At 43.1% G+C, this 20,977-nt stretch overlaps 1 protein-coding gene across 1 annotated transcript in view; it reads left to right on the top strand.

The window, feature by feature from the left end:
• Window positions 1-20,977, top strand: part of LOC126456306 (juvenile hormone esterase-like) — an 87,465-nt gene that overhangs the window by 46,562 nt on the left and 19,926 nt on the right. Inside the window, exons 5-6 of the mRNA XM_050092057.1 lie at window positions 10,840-11,036; window positions 19,113-19,335. Coding sequence (XP_049948014.1) covers window positions 10,840-11,036; window positions 19,113-19,335 — 420 coding nt within the window. The remainder of the gene's footprint in view (window positions 1-10,839; window positions 11,037-19,112; window positions 19,336-20,977) is intronic.

Below are 20,977 nucleotides of genomic sequence, written 5' to 3' on the forward strand. Positions count from 1 at the left end.
GGGAGGTGGTGTAGGAGGTGAGGGAGAAGAAAATGGAATGGCCCAGGAGGAACAAAGGGGATTAGGTAAAGAAAATCCAGAGTATTATGTCAACTAAATTAGGCAGTCTAGTAAAGTGGGTACCCAATGGATATTCTGAGTTAGAAATCTAAGATGTTCATTAAACCTGGTGCTAAAGCTCCTGCCTGCTTATCCGATTTTGCATGTGGGGCAAACTTTGCAGGTGATGCAATACAGCTCAGTTTGTTATATTTGGTATAAGTGGTATGTTCTCTATGACTATATTTTGTATCAACGTTACTGGGAATGAAGAAAGCCGATTCTGTGTTTTTAGACCCCAACTGTCTGCCGACTTTCCTTCTTCCTGAGGATACCCCTATTAATACAATTAACGAGATGTCATAGCAATTTTGTAGGTTTTCTTTTTTCTTTTCAGTCATAATTCCTCTGACTAGTTTGTTGCGGTCCACCGAGAATTTCTGTCCTGTGAAAACCTCTTCATCTCAGAAGACTTTGCAACCTATTTGCTGGACGTATTCCAGTACCTGTCTTCCTCTACAGTTTTGCGCTCTACAGCTCCCTCTAGTACCACGTAAGTTATTCCTTGAAGTCTTAACATATGTCCTATCATCTTGTCCCTTATTCTTGTCAGTGTCTTCGACATATTCCTTTCCTCTCCAATTCTGCACAGAACCTCTTCATTCCTTACCTTATCAGTCCAGCTAACTTTCAATATTCGACTGTAATACCGCATATAGAATTTCGAACATCTCGTATAATTTTACATTGTCGAACGCTTTTTCCAGATGCTATGAACGTGCCTTGATTTTTCTTTATTCTTGTTTCCATTATCAACCATAACATTAGAATTGATCCTCTGGGGCCTTTACCTTTCCAAATTCCAAACTGATTGTCATCTAACACATCCTTAATTTTGTTTTCCATTCTTTGGATGATAATTTACCGAAAGTCAGATGGTATGTCGCCAGATTCACACCAACGTGAATAGCCGTTTTGTTGCCACTTACACCAATGGTTTTAGAAATTCTGACGGAAGGTTATCTATCCTATTTGCTTTATTTGATGTTAGGTTATCCAGAGTTCTCTTAAACTCTGATTTCAGTACTGGGTACCCCGTCTCTTCTAGATCGACTTCTGTTTCTTCTTACATCACAACAAAGAGACCTTCCCCCTGATAGGGGGAGGTAATGACAGTGGCACGTAAAGTGCCCTCCGCCACACACCGTTGGGTGGCTTGCGGAGTATCAATGTAGATGTAGATGTAGATAGAGACATTCAATGCACTCTCTCCACCTATCCGCTCTCTCCTCTGCATTTAAAAGTGAAATTCCAAATGCACTCTTCATTTCTTAATTTTTGTGGCCATGTGGCTCTATTAATGTTACCATGCTTGCTTTTAATTTCACGGAAGGCTGTCGTGGCTATCCTACATGCTGAGACAGTCCTTCCAACGATCATTACTTTTTAGATTTCTTCACTTTTCTTATGCAGCCATTTCATCTTAGCTTCTCCTCATTTTCTATTTATTTCATTCTTGAGCTACTTGAATTTTTGTTTTCCTGAATTTTCCAAAACATTTTTGTGTTTCCTCCTTCTATCGATCTGTTAAAATATTTCTTCTATTAGCCATGGTTTCTCAGCAGTTATTTTCTTGTACCTATGGTTTCTTTCCAGCGTCTGTGACGGCTGTTTTTAGAGATGTCCATCCATCTTCAACTGTACTGTCTACTGAGCTATTGCTTATTGTTGTATCTATAGCCTTAGAGAAGCTCAGGCGTATCTCGCTATTCCTTAGTACTTCCATATTACACTTCTGTGCATATTGATTCTTTGGGACTAATCTCTTAAACTTCAATTAGCTCTTCACCGCCATTAAATTTTGATCTGATTCTGTACTTGCTCCTGGGTAAGCTTTACAATCCAGTATCTTATTTCTGAATTTCTGCTGAACCATGATGTAATCAAACTGAAATCTTCCCCAGCCTTTTACAAGTATGCCTCTTGTGACGCTTGAAGAGAGTATTCACTGTTAACTGAAATTTATTACAGAACTCAGTCTTTCTCCTCTCTCATTACTTGTCCCAAGCCCATATTCTCCTATAACAATTTCTCCTGCTCCTTCTCCTACAGCCGCGTTCCAGTCCCCCACGAGTATTACATTTTCATCTCCGTTTATGTACTGTATTACTCTTTCAATAACTTCATATACTTTCTCTATCTCTTCATCTTCAGCTTGCGACCAAGGCATGTATAATGAACTATCGATGTCGGTGTTGGTTTGCTGCCGATTTTCATAAGGACAACCGTATCACCGAACTGTTCCCAGAAGCACACTCTCTGCCCTACTTCCTCTTCATAACGAATCCTACTCTTCTATAAAATTTTCTGTTGCTGGTTATATTGCCCTATACTCATCAGACCAGAAATCCTTGCCTCCTTTCCATTTCGTTTCATTGACCCCTACTACCTCTAGATTGAGCCTTTGCACTTCCCTCTTCAGATTTTCTAGCTTCCCTACCATGTTCTACCTTCTTACATTCCACTCCCCGACTCATAGAACGTCATCAAATCGTTGATTATTCAGTCTTTTTCTCATGGTCACCTCCCCCTTGACAGTCCCCTCTCTGGAATCTGTCAATGGAGAGATCATCATGACACTTTTTCAATTACAGGCCATATGTCCTGTGGATACACGTTATATGTCTTAATGCAGCTTTTCCATTGCCTTCTGTAACCTCATGCCGTTTTCATGCCGTTGATTCTTCTGCCATTAGAGGCAGTAGCACCCGTGATCTAGGGGTGCGGTTTTTAGTTGGTAATCAATACGTCCTCGGCCCCGGGGTTCGAAAACCGCCACTGCTTAAATGTTGATTAATAACCAGCATTATCGGCCGACGACTTCCGGCATAAGAAGTCCCCCCCTATTCTGCCAACGGCCTTGTGAAAGATGGCGAAGAAGCAGACAGAGGTTCAGGGCACTCTCTTGGCCTTAGGGTGAGAAATGCCTCTCAAGGCCGACATGAGTTAGTAGACGAATTACTCACGTAGAATAGTCTCTCGCTCGAGTATATGTCTGAGAGGATGGATCAGTCTAGACGGCTTGCAAACAGTTCACTAAAAAAAAAAAAACAAAAAAAAAAACATCCTGAAGCGAGAAGATAGGTGTGGAATCTGAAAGAAACGTGGGTTTATCATAGTTAAGAGCAATGAGAGTAAGCTGTTTGAGAATATATGCCAGCAGAGAGACTCTCGGGCAGGTTCTCAGAGAGCCACAAACGGCCTGGAGGTCGCTGAAGTCACCGAGTTGAGAAAAGGTTGAGGGATCCGAGCGGTAGGCTGCGGCATGTGTGCCTTGGCGAGATCAGATGACGGTATGTAGATCTTACAAAAAAAAAAGTATAAATGGGAAGAGAAACACGGATAGCAACAGCATGCAGCTGGGTGTTCGATCAAATGGCCTAAAATGAGCCTCATGACTTTTCCGGTGAGCTGGAGTACTTTCCTCGGAAAGAAGGCCGAAACATTTTGGAGAGGAGTGTAAGAAATCAAAGCTGTGTCGAGGGCGTGGCCTCCTTGGGCCTATCAACCAAATCCACGGTGGAGAATCGGTTGATGATTCGCTGGACAGAGAGGTGTCGTGTGGTGCCACTGCTGTAGAGGATCCCCGACTAGGAGAATGAGGAGAACGTTTGTCTTTGTTCGACTCCTTAGTACTTTCGCGTTTGCCAGATGTAGACCTGGACGTTTGCTGACTTGATGAGCTAAAATTCGTCTCAGGTGTATTTATATTTAACTTTCCGTTCCTCTGTGTATGTTCATCTTTTCAGAGATGATTGCGGGATCTCGGCTGTTCAGTACAGAATTCCAATCAAACACCTTTCAGCCGGCTAAATTTCCAAACGGTTACTTTATTGGACTATCAGTTTCGGGGATGTTTTGCCCCATCGTCAGGCCCCCTGACCAACGTGTAGGAAGATTCCAACCTCCGTACCAGTCAGAAGAGGATCCAGCATTCACAGACGGGTATCTGTAGATTTTTGATACAGGCATCACTTCAAACATCATCTAGTACCTACAGCTACCAGTCTTCGAACGCTGGCCCCTATTTTGACTGGAACTGAGGTTGAAATCTTCCTACACGTTAGTCACGGTGGCTGAAGATGACGTAATATATCGGAAAAACTAGTAGCTCAATGAAATAAAAATTTGGAAATTTAAATATTTGGAAGGTGTTTGGTTTGACATACCGTTCCATTCTTCTAGCTGTGTCACATGTGACTTCACTGGAGTGGGCGAAGATTTTTTGGTGAATTGAGACAGAGGTGAGGACGAACCTTAGCACTTGCCGTTTTCGCAACCATAGCACTGAACTGGAGGTCGCAGATGTGTGTGGTCATATCCTTCAGAGGTCATCACTTAGTAACGACGATACTGTAATTGCCACGCCGAAAGTGGTGTGCAACGCTTTCAGCTAGACGACAAATTGCGAGCAATTTTTCATTCTCCCAGATCTCCTGAACGGCCCGCTCATCGAGGTACAGATGATATTCACGGGGCGAATCGACGTGGATACCAGCGCAATTGATGCAGTGCGGGGAAGGAGGTGGGCAGTCTCCCTCACGAGCATCCTTGCCACAAGTTACGAATTTGGCTGCATAACGCTGACATTAGTAGCAACGCATTGGGTTCGGTATGTAGGGTCTAACGTTGATGACTTCATAGCCAGTCTTGTTCTTCTGTGGGAGCCCCCCTCGATCAGACTTAAAGAAGGCTGGGAGGTGCCACGAATTCTGCATCAACTTTGTTCATAACCCTCTGGAAGTGGTTACGCACTGTAACGCTGAATACTCCCTCAGTCATTAAGCAACCGACTGTATATAATACCACGAACACTTAATCCGTGGTGTAACGTAGCTTTAAGCAGCTTTTGGGCTTGAAAAGCACTGTTTATCTCTAAAAGCAATGTCCCATGGCGAAAGCGAGTGCAGGAACTTAGTGGGCCTGCAGTTGTATCCACAGGTTTCTAAATGACGTAAGGGTTCACTGCAAGAAAGCTCTGACCTTCTGTGTGTGTCACCACGTGGTAGTGGGTACAAGTGGAACAATCGTCAAATGACTGGCTATATCCCATTTCGGTATGTTACACAAAAGTTGCGTAGATGGAGTTGATGTACTCATTGCCGGTGAACATCCAGTGATTTGCAGCATCTCTTTCTTCTAGGGGCTCCCATAGAGGTCATACCTTGCGAACTCCAGACAGTGGGACCAGTGGACAATTGGGAAGGTAACAGGTCAGATAATCGCACCTCCCTCGGCCTACCCTTTACCAGGGCGTTACGCACGAGAGAATGTCATTCGAATTTTAAACAAACTTTAATGAAAGATTGTTCACTAACGAGCCCTACCTCTCGACCCAGGTGCTAGGAGTTACACATTACCCAGTCGCATTTTGCATGACAGCTGCGTGAGTCGGCCCTCAGGTACGGAGAAGGTCTCGGAAAGGTGGAAGGTAAGGATCTGACTTCCCTTCGACGACAGATGACGAAGTCATTAAAGATGCTACACAAGGACGTGGAACGCAATTAGTCGTATACGTTTTAAAGAAACCATCCTGGTATTTGCGTTTAGTTATTTACAGGCTCATAGAAGACCTAAATTTGAAATGTTCCATGGAGACTAAACTTCCGTCCTCCCGGAGTGCGAATCTGGAATCTTACAATGGCTCTACGTCTCTTGACGTCAGTCAAAGTATGTACCAACGAAACAACAATGACACCAGCTGATGTTTTACTCCCTAGTGCCACTTTGAAACATTTAGAGAAATATACTTCGGAACTCCCACCACTATATGTCACGTTTGTATAGTGGTACAGCTTTCAAAATGTTCAAATGTGTGTGAAATCTTATGGGACTCAACTGCTAAGGTCATCAGTCCCTAAGCTTACACACTACTCAACCTAAATTATCCTACGGACAAACACACACATCCATGCCCGAGGGAGGACTCGAACCTCCGCCGGGACCAGATGCACAGCCCATGACTGCAGTGCCCTAGACCGCTCGCCTAATCCCACGCGGCAGTACAGCTTTCATACAAAGTTAAAAAGTTTTGACTGTTTTGCATACGTAAAGATTCTGACGCCAACTGGCGGGTTTCATCTGTGTTACGACAATGATTGGAAACCAAAAGCGCAACTCTCGACAGAGGAGAAAGCAAACATCTGAAACGCCTCTCAGTTCTAACGAGAGGAGGTCTGTCTCAGAATCACTTGTATTTATTAAATATCGAAGAACTTTTAAAGACAGCGTTTACTTCTAAAGTTAGCTATACCAGTGCATGTTGTTGTTGTTGTGGTCTTCAGTCGTGAGACTGGTTTGATGCAGCTCTCCATGCTACTCTATCCTGTGCAAGCTTTTTCATCTCCCAGTACCTACTGCAACCTACATCCTTCTGAATCTGCTTAGTGTATTCATCTCTTGGTCTCCCTCTACGATTTTTACCCTCCACGCTGTCCTCCAAAACTAAATTGGTGATCCCTTGATGCCTCAGAACATGTCCTACCAACCGATCCCTTCTTCTGGTCAAGTTGTGCCACAAACTTCTCTTCTCCCCAATCCTATTCAACACTTCCTCATTAGTTATGTGATCTACCCATCTAATCTTCAGCATTCTTCTGTAGCACCACATTTCGAAAGCTTCTATTCTCTTCTTGTCCAAACTATTTATCGTCCATGTTTCACTTCCATACATGGCTACACTCCATACGAATACTTTCAGAAATGACTTCCTGACACCTAAATCAATACTGGATGTTAACAAATTTCTCTTCTTCAGAAACGCTTTCCTTGCCATTGCCAGCCTACATTTTATATCCTCTCTACTTCGACCATCATCAGTTATTTTGCTCCCCAAATAGCAAAACTCCTTTACTACTTTAAGTGCCTCATTTCCTAATCTAATTCCCTCAGCATCACCCGACTTAATTAGACTACATTCCATTATCCTTGTTTTGCTTTTGTTGATGTTCATCTTATATCCTCCTTTCAAGACACTGTCCATTCCATTCAACTGCTCTTCCAAGTCCTTTGCTGTCTCTGACAGAATTACAATGTCATCGGCGAACCTCAAAGTTTTTATTTCTTCTCCATGAATTTTAATACCTACTCCGAATTTTTCTTTTGTTTCCTTTACTGCTTGCTCAATATACAGATTGAACAACATCGGGGAGAGGCTACAACCCTGTCTTACTCCCTTCCCAACCACTGCTTCCCTTTCATGTCCCTCGACTCTTATAACTGCCATCTGGTTTCTGTACAAATTGTAAATAGCCTTTCGCTCCCTGTATTTTACCCCTGCCACCTTTAGAATTTGAAAGAGAGTATTCCAGTCAACATTGTCAAAAGCTTTCTCTAAGTCTACAAATGCTAGAAACGCAGGTTTGCCTTTCCTTAATCTTTCTTCTAAGATAAGTCGTAAGGTCAGTATTGCCTCACGTGTTCCAGTGTTTCTACGGAATCCAAACTGGTCTTCCCCGAGGTTGGCTTCTACTAGTTTTTCCATTCGTCTGTAAAGAATTCGTGTTAGTATTTTGCAGCTGTGACTTATTAAGCTGATAGTTCGGTAATTTTCACATCTGTCAACACCTGCTTTCTTTGGGATTGGAATTATTACATTCTTCTTGAAGTCTGAGGGTATTTCGCCTGTTTCATACATCTTGCTCACCAGATGGTAGAGTTTTGTCAGGACTGGCTCTCCCACGGCCGTCAGTAGTTCCAATGGAATATTGTCTACTCCGGGGGCCTTGTTTCGACTCAGGTCTTTCAGTGCTCTGTCAAACTCTTCACGCAGTATCATATCTCCCATTTCATCTTCATCTACATCCTCTTCCATTTCCATAATATTGTCCTCAAGTACATCGCCCTTGTATAGACCCTCTATATACTCCTTCCATCTTTCTGCTTTCCCTTCTTTGCTTAGAACTGGGTTTCCATCTGAGCTCTTGATATTCATACAAGTCGTTCTCTTATCTCCAAAGGTCTCTTTAATTTTCCTGTAGGCGGTATCTATCTTACCCCTAGTGAGATAGGCCTCTACATCCTTACATTTGTCCTCTAGCCATCCCTGCTTAGCCGTTTTGCACTTCCTGTCGATCTCATTTTTGAGACGTTTGTATTCCTTTTTGCCTGTTTCACTTACTGCATTTTTATATTTTCTCCTTTCATCAATTAAATTCAATATTTCTTCTGTTACCCAAGGATTTCTACTAGCCCTAGTCTTTTTACCTACTTGATCCTCTGCTGCCTTCACTACTTCATCCCTCAAAGCTACCCATTCTTCTTCTACTGTATTTATTTCCCCCATTCCTGTCAATTGCTCCCTTATGCTCTCCCTGAATCTCTGTACAACCTCTGGTTCTTTTAGTTTATCCAGGTCCCATCTCCTTAAATTCCCACCTTTTTGCAGTTTCTTCAGTTTTAATCTACAGGTCATAACCAATAGATTGTGGTCAGAGTCCACATCTGCCCCTGGAAATGTCTTACAATTTAAAACCTGGTTCCTAAATCTCTGTCTTACCATTATATAATCTATCTGATACCTTTTAGTATCTCCAGGGTTCTTCCATGTATACAACCTTCTTTCATGATTCTTAAACCAAGTGTTAGTTATGATTATGTTGTGCTCTGTGCAAAATTCGACCAGGCGGCTTCCTCTTTCATTTCTGTCCCCCAATCCATATTCACCTACTACGTTTCCTTCTCTCCCTTTTCCTACACTCGAATTCCAGTCACCCATGACTATTAAATTTTCGTCTCCCTTCACAATCTGAATAATTTCTTTTATTTCATCATACATTTCTTCAATTTCTTCGTCATCTGCAGAGCTAGTTGGCATATAAACTTGTACTACTGTAGTAGGCGTGGGCTTCGTATCTATCTTGGCCACAATAATGCGTTCACTATGCTGTTTGTAGTAGCTTACCCGCATTCCTATTTTCCTATTCATTATTAAACCTACTCCTGCATTACCCCTATTTGATTTTGTGTTTATAACCCTGTAGTCACCTGACCAGAAGTCTTGTTCCTCCTGCCACCGAACTTCACTAATTCCCACTATATCTAACTTCAACCTATCCATTTCCCTTTTTAAATTTTCTAACCTACCTGCCCGATTAAGGGATCTGACATTCCACGCTCCGATCCGTAGAACGCCAGTTTTCTTTCTCCTGATAACGACATCCTCTTGAGTAGTCCCCGCCCGGAGATCCGAATGGGGGACTATTTTACCTCCGGAATATTTTACCCAAGAGGACGCCATCATCATGTAACCATACAGTAAAGCTGCATGCCCTCGGGAAAAATTACGGCTGTAGTTTCCCCTTGCTTTCAGCCGTTCGCAGTACCAGCACAGCAAGGCTGTTTTGGTTATTGTTACAAGGCCAGATCAGTCAATCATCCAGACTGTTGCCCTTGCAACTACTGAAAAGGCTGCTGCCCCTCTTCAGGAACCACACGTTTGTCTGGCCTCTCAACAGATACCCCTCCGTTGTGGTTGCACCTACGGTACGGCTATCTGTATCGCTGAGGCACGCAAGCCTCCCCACCAACGGCAAGGTCCATGGTTCATGGGGGGGACCAGTGCATGTCTCACGCAATTCCGCCGAAACACTGGCTTCAATTGTAAACACGGGTTACGTTAAGCAGCACACAGCAATAATTGAGCTCACTCACATCTGGTACATGCGCGAAGCACCCTCATTCAAATTAATTCCCTTTATATATCACGGAAGCTGTCTTCTATTAACACTCGATGCAAGTACTTGATTTTAAAATAAGAACCTTCCTGAAACATAATAGCATTTCATTTCTCAGTAGCTAAAATCTGAAAACATCTCACCTACAGCCGATTCATTACACAGGAGTTAACACTTATTTTTATCTGCGATGCCGTGGAACGTTCAAGAAGTTTTATGAGCTGTCTGAAGGTTATCTACGCCTCCAGTACCACCTAGACATGAAGTCATGAGTAATCGTGATACTGTTAGTCTGGGTCATCCGTACTCAGTAAACACGCAATATTCACTCTGCCTGTGCATTTTCTGCAGCTACAAACTGTAATGAAGTGAACTCAAAGTGATATTCTCCCAACAATTTTGAGTCTTGTATGAAACAACGACGACCGCAGATGTAGTAGGGGCCATCTGTTACCAAGCTTGGTGATACGCGTTGAGTCATTTTTAACGTTCGCATACTCTGAAAATGGCACGTTCGAACATGTGGCGAAACTCGTAAGTACAGGTCAATTTTGATACTCTTAGAGCTGCAGTTTTGGAGGCTGAGATGATCTTACATCCAGGTCGTAGATTTGTCCACATTTAAGAATTTTCCCATGAGTACTGCAGTTCTCTGTATCAAGACTTTACGTACCAGAAATTCAAACCTGAAATCTGCTAGATTGTTGTCTTTCGTGTTCAAAGTGGCTGACAGAACGTATCTTGGAGAATGAGTATTCGTTTTGTATCGGGATGTGTACTGACTTGAAGGGACCTGACAGATTTAAGCTATGTGCCTGACTGGAAATCGAACCAGAAACCTTTGTCTTTCTCTGGCAAACGCCCTACCGACTTAGCTATGTGCGCTAGAATATGACATGCTGTTTTTTGCAAATGATGCTAAATGAACAGCCTCAGTAGTGTCTTTCAGATAATCAGCTGTTCCTAATACTGCTTTCACGAGAATGTCACTCGGGTTTTAAACATAAGTTAATGAATAGCTGTTCAGTAACGTGATCTTTTGATTAATTTTTTTCTCTTTTGGCAGGTCTATTCCACAAGGTTATCTGCCAAAGCGGCGTGGCGTCTTTGGAACTGGTGTCGGCTCCTATTAAGGACAGGACGTTTCGCCTGGCACAGTCCCTCGGCTTCACGGGGGACAGTTCAGAGGAACTACTGGCCTTCATGAGAGACCAGCCAGTGCAGAAGCTCGTCGAGAATGTGCTAAACTGCCTGACCAAAGAGGTGGGGTAAATGTGTCCAAAAATCGTCAGGTGTTATTACGAATGAAACAATACACGTTTGTATTCCGCACTACTGTGGACTGTCTCTGTCGATTAGGAAAAGCAGAGAATGCAGTCGCTGGCACCTTTTGCGCCAACCATAGAACCGGACAGCGTGAAGGACGCTATCATCACACAGGATCCCATGGAAATCCTGAAGAGTGGCAAGTTCAACAAAGTGCCTACCATCTTAGGTGTCTGTTCTCGTGAAGGAATACTTTTCATTCGAGGTAGGTACATACGGCACCTCCAACAGAACTCCAGAAAACTTAAATTTCGGATCTGAAAAACGAAATGGTCCAAAGAATAAGGAACTCAAGATTTATCTTTATAATATTCGAAAACTGAATCTTACGTTAATACGAAATTCGGTCGTTGATTTTCGACTCTTGTTACTGATACTGTTAACAGAGGGAGTTTTCTCTCTAATTTCTAATATTTATTATACAAGTTACAAAAGAGGTAAATTTTACTCCTACTGTGTGATTAAGACTTTTTTTCTCTCTCGACACAGTCCAATAATGCAATATATTTTTCTCAGTTATTTGGGAAAACGAAGAAATCCTCAATAATATGTATTCAGAACGCTGTGAAAGACTAAAGAATCACATTACATTTCACGAAAATCATTTTACAAAAATTATCTTCAGTACCATACGGATCCAATTATGAACCCTTAGACATCGATCTAGTACAACAAATCTGTCACCACTAGATTAATTATTGTTATTACACGAAAAGTGGGTAGACGTTTTTAGTGGATAATTGCGAAAAGAATATGATCGGAAAGTATTTGAACAGCCAGTAGCGGAGCTGCAGCTGCGGGAGGAATTAACTTACTATTTTTATTACGTAAATATACGTATTTTGTTGAAAGTCATTCCAACAACGAACGTAGGCAAGTGAATGGAAAAATGTGCAGGTGTTTACGATCTCTGTTTGTTGTTGCTATGTTCTGCGCTGTTGCTCATTATATTTAGCAGCACGAGGAATGACAAATAAAAAATAAAAAATAAAAAATAATTTACGGACACAGTGTGGCAGGAGGATATGATTACGTCTGCAGATGATCTGACGACATACAGACCTCAAAACTTACTGCGTATAGATACCTACGTCGTTCTATGCTTTTTTAACTCTATTCCATAGCCGATCAATCGTAGTGACTGTCGACCGTGGCTTAGCAATCGCTCGGCAACCCAAGGCGAGATGTTTTCATTGAGTGAGAGATCTCAAGAAAGTGCTGACAAGGCAACAGTCGAACACCTTTATATCTAGCTAGATAAGGGCAACATAACTCACATTCCGTCTTGCGTTCTCGTGTCGAAATGTGACGTCATCGAGATCTTGACTAAGGGGACAAACATCGGCTTTAATGCACCAGAAATGTAACAGCTGCTGTCCAAATTAACGGCTTTGGGAACCAGAGATCGTAGAGTTGAATATCCAGCTTCACAACTATACTCATACATGTGCTGGTCTCGTATGACGATGACGGTTGCCATTTGGAACGTTCATTATTCTCGGAGGCTTAGGTCACATCCTCCATGGTGCTGTACGCAGAACCGCGACTCGCCTGTATAGCCGTTCCTCATATACAGAATATAGTCTGTTGTCATGATTACTTCATAAGGAACACCGAAACATTGAACTGCTAGCCCTAGCCTACTTTGTGAGATTATGTTTACATATCAGTTACAGTTTCATTGATTAGTTCCACAAAATCTGGCTCTTCAAGTAACCTCCCCAATACTTATTTTACGTTATTGTTACTAATGGCCGAACTTTTTCTGGAAAATTACATCACTTTTCATTAAAATGTATTTCTCAAACTAGTACGAAACGTATCACATCAAACGTTAACACTTCTTATAACCCCTTGGTCAAATGGTTCAAATGGCTCTGAGCACTATGAGACTTAACACCTGAGGTCATCAGTCCCCTAGAACTTAGAACTACTTAAACCTAATTAGCCGAAGGAAATCACACAAACCCATGCCTGAGGCAGGATTCGAACCTGTGACCGTAGCGGTCACGCGGTTCCAGACTGTAGCGCCTAGAGCCGCTAGGCCGCTCGGACCATCTAACTCCTTGTAAATACTTACACTATGTGAAGTGTACAAGCCGTTCACCACTAACCTCGTAATCAACTATTATCGATTTCTGTCCCTTCGTTGGAGGGTTTACTTAACATCCATTCACAATTGAAGAGTCTACCATTCGGTACACCAAGTGTAAATTTTGTCTAAGTTTTCCTGCATTTACTTATCTTACTGCAGAAAACACCAATATCTGCGAGTAATCTCGTATTGCTGCTGACCATATTTGATAAATCATTTACACAGAACGTTAGAAATATGTTCCAGTGTACGCGTATAAGCTCGTTTCTACACAATTTTAAAAATTAAATTTCAGGTAAATATTCGTGAAACGACTAGTGATCTCTGGTGTTAGATTTCTTACTGCGTTGATTATCTTCAGTTACCACTACTATCCACTGATGAATTCGGTGTGTTCACAATGAATATCTGCGTGGAGTTTACATAAGCTAAACTGATACTATACTAGTCACTGGTACTGATTCTTATGAATATACTTCCTTTCTCCATGTCTAATATGACAAGTATTTTCAACATTAATAGGAGCTATATGGCAAATTCACCAACTCTGAAGGGTTTTCTGGTTTTAACAACACCGCTTTCTGTATCTCAAAATTCTACATAATATAGTTTAGTGATAAGAATTCCAACATTCCTCTTGTCTCTTCGGAAAAAAGACTTGTATTTTGAATTTTATGCCACAAATTAACACCTTTTGGGATCAGCTCAGTCAGAAGTAATGTTACTGGAGTTGGAGATTTTTTCAAAGACTTCGTTATCATTTCAAGCACATAAGTAGCAATTAACCGTGTATTACTGTTTGTTAACAGCCTTTCAGCTACACTAAAATTTTACAGACTACAAGAGCATAAGCGGCCGGCGTCCACGTCAATAAATTTCTGCCGTCAGTGTCACCCTGTTATAATATCACTTATATTCATTCATCCTGTGTTTTAATCTCACTTTTGAACATTTCTTTTATTTCTGTCTTAGCTTGTTCTGTAAATAGATTGAATGTTAGAAGTGAGAGACTGCACCACAGTCTAACAGCCTTTTTAAGCAAAGCACTTCATTCGTGGTCTTCCAGTCTTATTGTTCCCTCTTGATTCTTGCACACATAATTTCGAATATCTTGCACGGTTTTACATTGTTTCTCTAGATCGACAGATTCCATGAAAGTGTCATTTCTTAAGCCTTGGTTCCGTTAGAGCAACATCAGAAAAGCCTCTCTGGTGGCTTTATCTTTCTGAAAGCCAAACTGATCTTCACTTAACAGCTCTCGGAGGTTTTTTTTTCATTGTGTACATATTTTTGTCACCAAATTAAATGCATAAGAAAATCAGCTGTTCTGCCATATATTGTATGTGTAGAGTCTTGTACCATGCAAGGTACCTGAAATGATTATTTACGGCCATAATGGCTACTTATGTGAACCGTGAATATGTGGGATAGTTATTTATTTCTAGTTTCTGCTACAAGTCATTTTTTATTTTATGTTTAGTCCATTATGTTAGATTAAACATAAAAAGTGACTGGTAGCAGAAATAAGTAATTAACGGAAAGGATGTTATTGTGGGTGGCTGATATCCTCTTTCTATAACACAAATGCACATGTGGATTAACAGGATTCTTTACTTACATGAACAAGAAGCTACTTATCTTGAATAGAGTCCATGTATTATGGTAGAGCTCTTTCGTGACACTCCTCTTGCAGATAATATCGGTAACCTTGCTATTACACTTCCTAGTCTCACTGCTAGTCTCGACTTGGTCGCTATGCTCCGTCATAACCTGCGATGTACACTGACAGACGCCAAGTGGAATATTGAGTCCAGTCAGTGAGCTAGTGCCTGAGTTGGTGAGTGACTGACGCCCTCCGGCAAACGGCGGCAATCTAAATAATTGCGGTCGAGAGGGCGTTGGCGGCGTGTTGCTTGCGAGTCTCTCTCTGGCCCCTCTCATGATAGGCGTGATTGATAGAGGGCCTAGTATCAATCTTAACGCTATATCTTTGCCGACCAGTGTGCTGGCGACAGCTGACGGCAGTACTTTCCTCACCCCCAAAATGCGACATCGCTGTCATGTAGGGAAGATGCGAATGACAACGGAGAGGGAGGCAGGACGCTGGACATAGAGATAAGCCAGGAGCTGTGACTATGGAGTACGGTGTACTCCCGACTATACCCCACCATCTGGCAACAGGAACATCTTCCGGAAAACTGCTGTCAGGGCACATGTCCAGTCCTGAGGGCATGTTCTGGGGTGGTGACGGCGACGGCGTTGGAGGGTCCACGTCCATCGGGTTGGCAAGAGGGGATGGTGGAGGAGAGGGCGCATCGTCTATCCACTCCTCTGTGGTGCCCTGGTGGCTCCAGTGGACGGCCGCAAAGGCCGCGTGGTCCTTTAAGGCCGTGAATATGTGGGAGGAATAGCATCAGAATCATTGGGGGCAAATGACACTCACGAATTTCGTTCTGGTGGTGGCACTGCAAACCATCGGGACCTCCAATCAAATAAATGTCCGCACCCAGGTGGCTGAGTGTTCAGCGCACGGAATGTCATGCCTAACGGCCCGGGTTCGATTCCTGGCTGGGTCGGTGATTTTACCCGCTCGGGGACTAGGTGTTTTGTTGTCCCTATCTTCATCATTTCATCCCCATCGACACAGCGATACTTGCGGACCACTAGCGGCGCCTGATACTGCGTTGGGTGTAGCAAGGGTAGCAGCGTCCCATGGCGGCGGCCATACAGAAGCCCTGAAGGTGATGGTCCGTCTCGTGGGCGGGAGCAATAGTTGGCGAGTTCACCTGTTCCCATGCGTGGGTGGTGCGAAGCTTGGCCATCTGTCGTTTAAATGTGCGTACGAAGCGTTCTGCTTCTCTGTTGGACTGGGGGTGAAATGAAGCACTTGTTAGATGACGACTGCCATTTCGTTCGCAAAACTGTTCAAAACCACGTAAAGTAAAACGTGGCATGTTGTCCGACAAAAGTACTTCCGGCAAACCTTCTATGCAAATTATGGAAGACAGCGTTTGAATAGTGCTACGTAATGTGGCGGAGTTCTTAGGCAATGCAAATGGGAACTTGCTAAAACAGTCTACCACTATTAGCCAATGAGTGTTCCAAAATGGTCCCGTAAAGTCTTTAGGCACTCGTTGCCATGGCAATTGAGTCTTAGGCCAAGATGAAAACGTCTGTGGCCAAGCTGATTGGTTTCCCGCGCATGCGCGCCACTGTGACGTCATCTGTTCAATGTGGGCGTCCATGCTAGAGGTCTGCATTATCTTCGATTTTGACCGGCGAGTCCCGCTCGCTCCTCTGGCTCTCGGGAGTATGCGGCCGAGCGTCCTCTTCTGCCGGCTGTGGGCAGCCGATCGCCACGTATACGTTGTACTAAAATTGAATGCAGGATCGGGAAGGAATGACGGAGTTAAAAGCAATAATCACGAAATTTTGTTTCACAAACGCTAATTTCTGAACAAATCATGACCTGTAAATAACGTTACATGTGAATCATGCCTATACAATTCGTTTTTCGTCATTGGTGCTCCCTGATACACAGGCGTCATTTGTGTTCCTGCAGCTATTACTATAGTTTGCGGTTTGAACTTCTTCCTGTGAAGTCAATGAAAGTGGAATCATACATTTATAGAGTTTGAGGAATGTTTCCTTCCTTGTTATTACGTGGTATGTTGTGAATACTTACGTAATTGTGATGGATCAATAAGGGATCATCCACCTTGTCTGATTCTAGGCAAGATCTTTTACAGGACAGCAGGTGACCGGCCTGGCTAAAATTTCTCTCGCTGGCAGCACTAGTGGCAGGAATACAGAGAACTCTTCTGGCTACTACCGACAGCCTTGGAAATAACCCCGCGTGCGTTTTCCACCACTGCAAAATTTGTCCTTAGGCACAGCTACAGTCGGATTTGGAGAGCGAAAGGTACCTATCAAGTTCATTGGTAGTAACTGTGTGTCCATCTTCGTCGTCCTCATCCGAATTCCAGTCCATCCTGGACTTTTTCATGGGAAGAACTTGGTCACTGTTTGCTTGTATGGACTCTAAACATGAATTAAAACATCCGTAAGATATTCCTGTCACCTTCAAATATGTATACACAGTAGTTAGAATTACTGGTTAGTAAACGACTATATTTACGGTGACATTTTATATATATCGCACAAATTACATCAAAACGCATTGTGGAGTGTTTAAGCTGCGAAACCTTTCCCAAATATCACATTGTAGACGTAATAAATGTTGATCTAACGAAAGATGGCAGATTGGACTAACAAAAATTCGTTTACTAATTGGTTTCATTGAATGAACCTTACCATTTACGGGCAGTTCCGAGTACAATCATCGAACTTCAGCATGCGCTGCTTGCTTTCCGTCTTCTGTTAGTTCTTCAAATCACGCCGTGATAGCCATAGAACCGTGGCAACGTAATGGATAGCCTCCATTTTGCACTTCTCTGTGATGAAGTATGCTGCTCTTCTTTTTATTTTCGCCATGAGCTGAAAAGGAAAACCCATATACATAACTGCACTCTGATAATTCAACCGTTGTATAAAGGATCGTAACCTATAGAAAGTGTTCTTGCCTCGTTGTCACTATTGGTTCACAATGGTGTAACAGACTCTTGTGTCACGGCAGCACACGTTCCAGCGTTGTTATCTTTGCAGTTTCCAAATCCAAACTCGCTTCTTTAAATGGGGTTAGAAAAGCGACAACGTCTCGTACGCACCCGTCGTGGAAGGCTTCTAAGAGCGTCGATGGCCCCCGGGATTCTAGTAGATTTCGAATGTCGTCGATTTGACTTATGACGGAATTGAGCATTAACAGTATACTGTTCCACCGAGTTACAGCTTCTTGCTTAAAAAGAATGCCGCAGACGCCCCGAGTGACCCGATCTCTTCAAATAGCCTACTATAGCTCTTGCTGATAGTAGACACGACAGGATTTCAGGAGCTTCGTCTTCTAAAAACGTCTCTTGAAATGTGTGACGAAACGCAGTCATCAAGCAGTGATCAAAGCAAGGCAAACGGTCATAAGATTCAAGTGCCTTCTTCATATCAGCTACTTGGTCGGTGATAAAGTAACATTTCGTAAGATCATTCTTGTTAATTCCTAACGCAAGCATTCGCTGTTCGATTTCGTGCCGTATGTTCTCTCCTGTCTTAGGTACGTCCAGAAACTCGGTTGTTATCAAAACAAGCGTTTCTAGCTGCCACTCATCATTCACATAATGCGACGTCAGTCAAAAAATTTCTCTTCTTGTAGTTAACAGACCACAGATCAGAGTCTAAAGCGCACATTTTTTTCTTTAATGCACATATTAGCTTGAGCACAATTGTCACCCTATTTTGTCTGCCTTTTCTTTAATATGCCGCGATACAGTGGTAGGGTGCGGAAGAACATCTTCTATACTGACTTTGCCGTAAGCGGCGCCAACATTGATGAATAATTCTTGAAGCCAATCTTACCACAAGTATTTAACGGTAGCAAATCTATTCCACTCATATCGACCAACCTATCAACAACAACTTTCTATGTGCTACTTGGAACTGCAAGTGGCCGGTAGACATCTGCTCCGCATTTACTTTTGCAGTGCCGAATCATACCTGTTGTGCTTGACTGGTACGAAAGTATGGTATCACATGTGGTACATTGCACGAAACCAGCAGAAGCCTGCGTGACAGGATACACTACAAGTGCAAACGATTTCCTAGATTCACTTTTCGCCTCCTCTTCCGACATGTCTTTCTTCTTCAGGAATAATGAGCCGCTCCTAATTCTCTCCATAATGCTTCTCTTCGATTCATGAATGGAAAGTTTACGACCTATACTTGATTTGTCCATAACGCTGTCTGCGCTGCTCAAAGCCAGGTCGTCAGCTGCGTTTACACACGGTTTCTAATGCGATTCGGCACTGTAGAGCGCGGCGGCGGCTGTACTGTCACCGGCCGAGATTGTGAGTACGCTCGAGCGCCCGGCAGTGCTCGACTGTCCAACAGATAACCGAGAGGTGGAGGACAACCGGCCACATGGTGCATCAGACGGCCACAGCCGTATCGCAGCGTGGGCCTTTCCCAGCCGTCGAGCAGCGGCACGAAATGGGAAATGCTCGAGCGGTTGTTTTCATCGAAATGCCCTGCCAGGTACAGTGCCGTCATGCTAACTATTTAGTGCGAACAAGTCTCCAATGTCCTTAGTGGGTCAGTCGCAACACATTCTTATGCAACACTCCCTGAATAAGCGAATGCGATTGTCCACTAGAATCAGAGTCTGGGCCAGTCCGAAGGCGAGATAGGGCATGTGCATTGCCTTGCTTTCCCGTAGGTCTGTACACAATTTCATACTGATACTGCGAAAGCAACAATGCCCAACGTTACAGTTTTTGGGCAGTGCGTGTAGGAACCGGCGTCGACGAATGAAATAAGACCTGCCAAGACTCGTGATCCGTCACTAAATAGAACTTGCGACCACACAAACAGTGATGGAATTTGGTCACATCATACACAATAACGAGAGCCTCTTCTGCAATTTGAGAGTAATTGCACAGAATTTGAATTAACAACTTTGAGGCAAAAGCAATAGGTCTGTCTTGTGCACCAAGTCTGTGCAAAAGCACAGCCCCGATTCCGTAGGAAGAAGCGTCGACTTGCAAAACATCCATGCCCGAGGCAGGATTCGAACCTGCCACCGTAGCGGTCGTGCGGTTCCAGACTGTAACGCCTAGAGCCGCTCGGCCACACCGGCCGGCTGTGATTCTTCATCCAATGGAATTTGCAGTTAGGCATAACGCAATGCATTACAAAAGTATCATCTTGCACCAAGCCTGTCCATGAGTTCCTCAGGGCGAGGTATCGGATAAGTTTCAACTACTGTCTTTGGGTTGACTGAAGGCTTTAAGTCAACACAAATGCGAATGTGACTGAGTTTAGGCAACAAAATGAGACCACTTGCCCATTGACTAGCTTAACTGGGAGCAATTACATCGTTATCATGCAAGTCTTTCAATTCACTGGCTACTTTGTTTCTTAAAGCAATTACAACAGGGTGGACGCGGAAAAGATTAGGTTGTGCATTGTCTTGCAATGTAAAATGTGCTACAAAGTTATTAGCTTTTCCTTCTGAAAATAGATCAGGAAATTCTTTAAGCAAGCTAGCTACGCTGTCGTTTGGTGACACTGACACTGAAAGTTCATTGCCTTGAATGCTAAATTCAAACAAGTTCCAATGGTGTAAATGGTTGTGAGCACTAATGGACATAACTTCTGAGGTCATCAGTCCCCTAGAACTTGCAACTACTTAAACCTAACTAACCTAAAGACATCACACACACCCATGCCCGAGGCAGTATTCAAACCTGCGACCGTAGCGGTAGCGCAGTTCCAGACTGTAGCTCCTAGAACCGCTCGGACACTTCAGCTGGCTCCAAACAAGTCAAAGGCATCTAAATCAAATATGTTCTCACTGTAAAATTCATAGTCCTAGTAAGAAATTTGTAAGTGGCAGATCATTTACGTTGTCCAGGGACTGGAATTTTCTGTCCGTTGTAAACAGTCAGGTGCTTGCTGGATTTAGAAAGGCGTGGTGAGCCTGTACGCAAGTGGAACGATGAAACAAAGTTACTGAGGCACCTGCGCCTAACTGAAATTCACATGACTCGGCAAGAATTTTGTAAAGAGACAAATACAAGTAGTTTGTTTGAATGTCATTGCACAGCACTAAGGCGCGAAAGAGGCACAACCTTAATATTACTTTTGTCAGAACATGTTTTAGATTTTGAATACATAC

This window comes from Schistocerca serialis, chromosome 2 (assembly GCF_023864345.2).
Source record: "Schistocerca serialis cubense isolate TAMUIC-IGC-003099 chromosome 2, iqSchSeri2.2, whole genome shotgun sequence".
Taxonomy (NCBI): Eukaryota; Metazoa; Arthropoda; class Insecta; order Orthoptera; family Acrididae; genus Schistocerca; species Schistocerca serialis.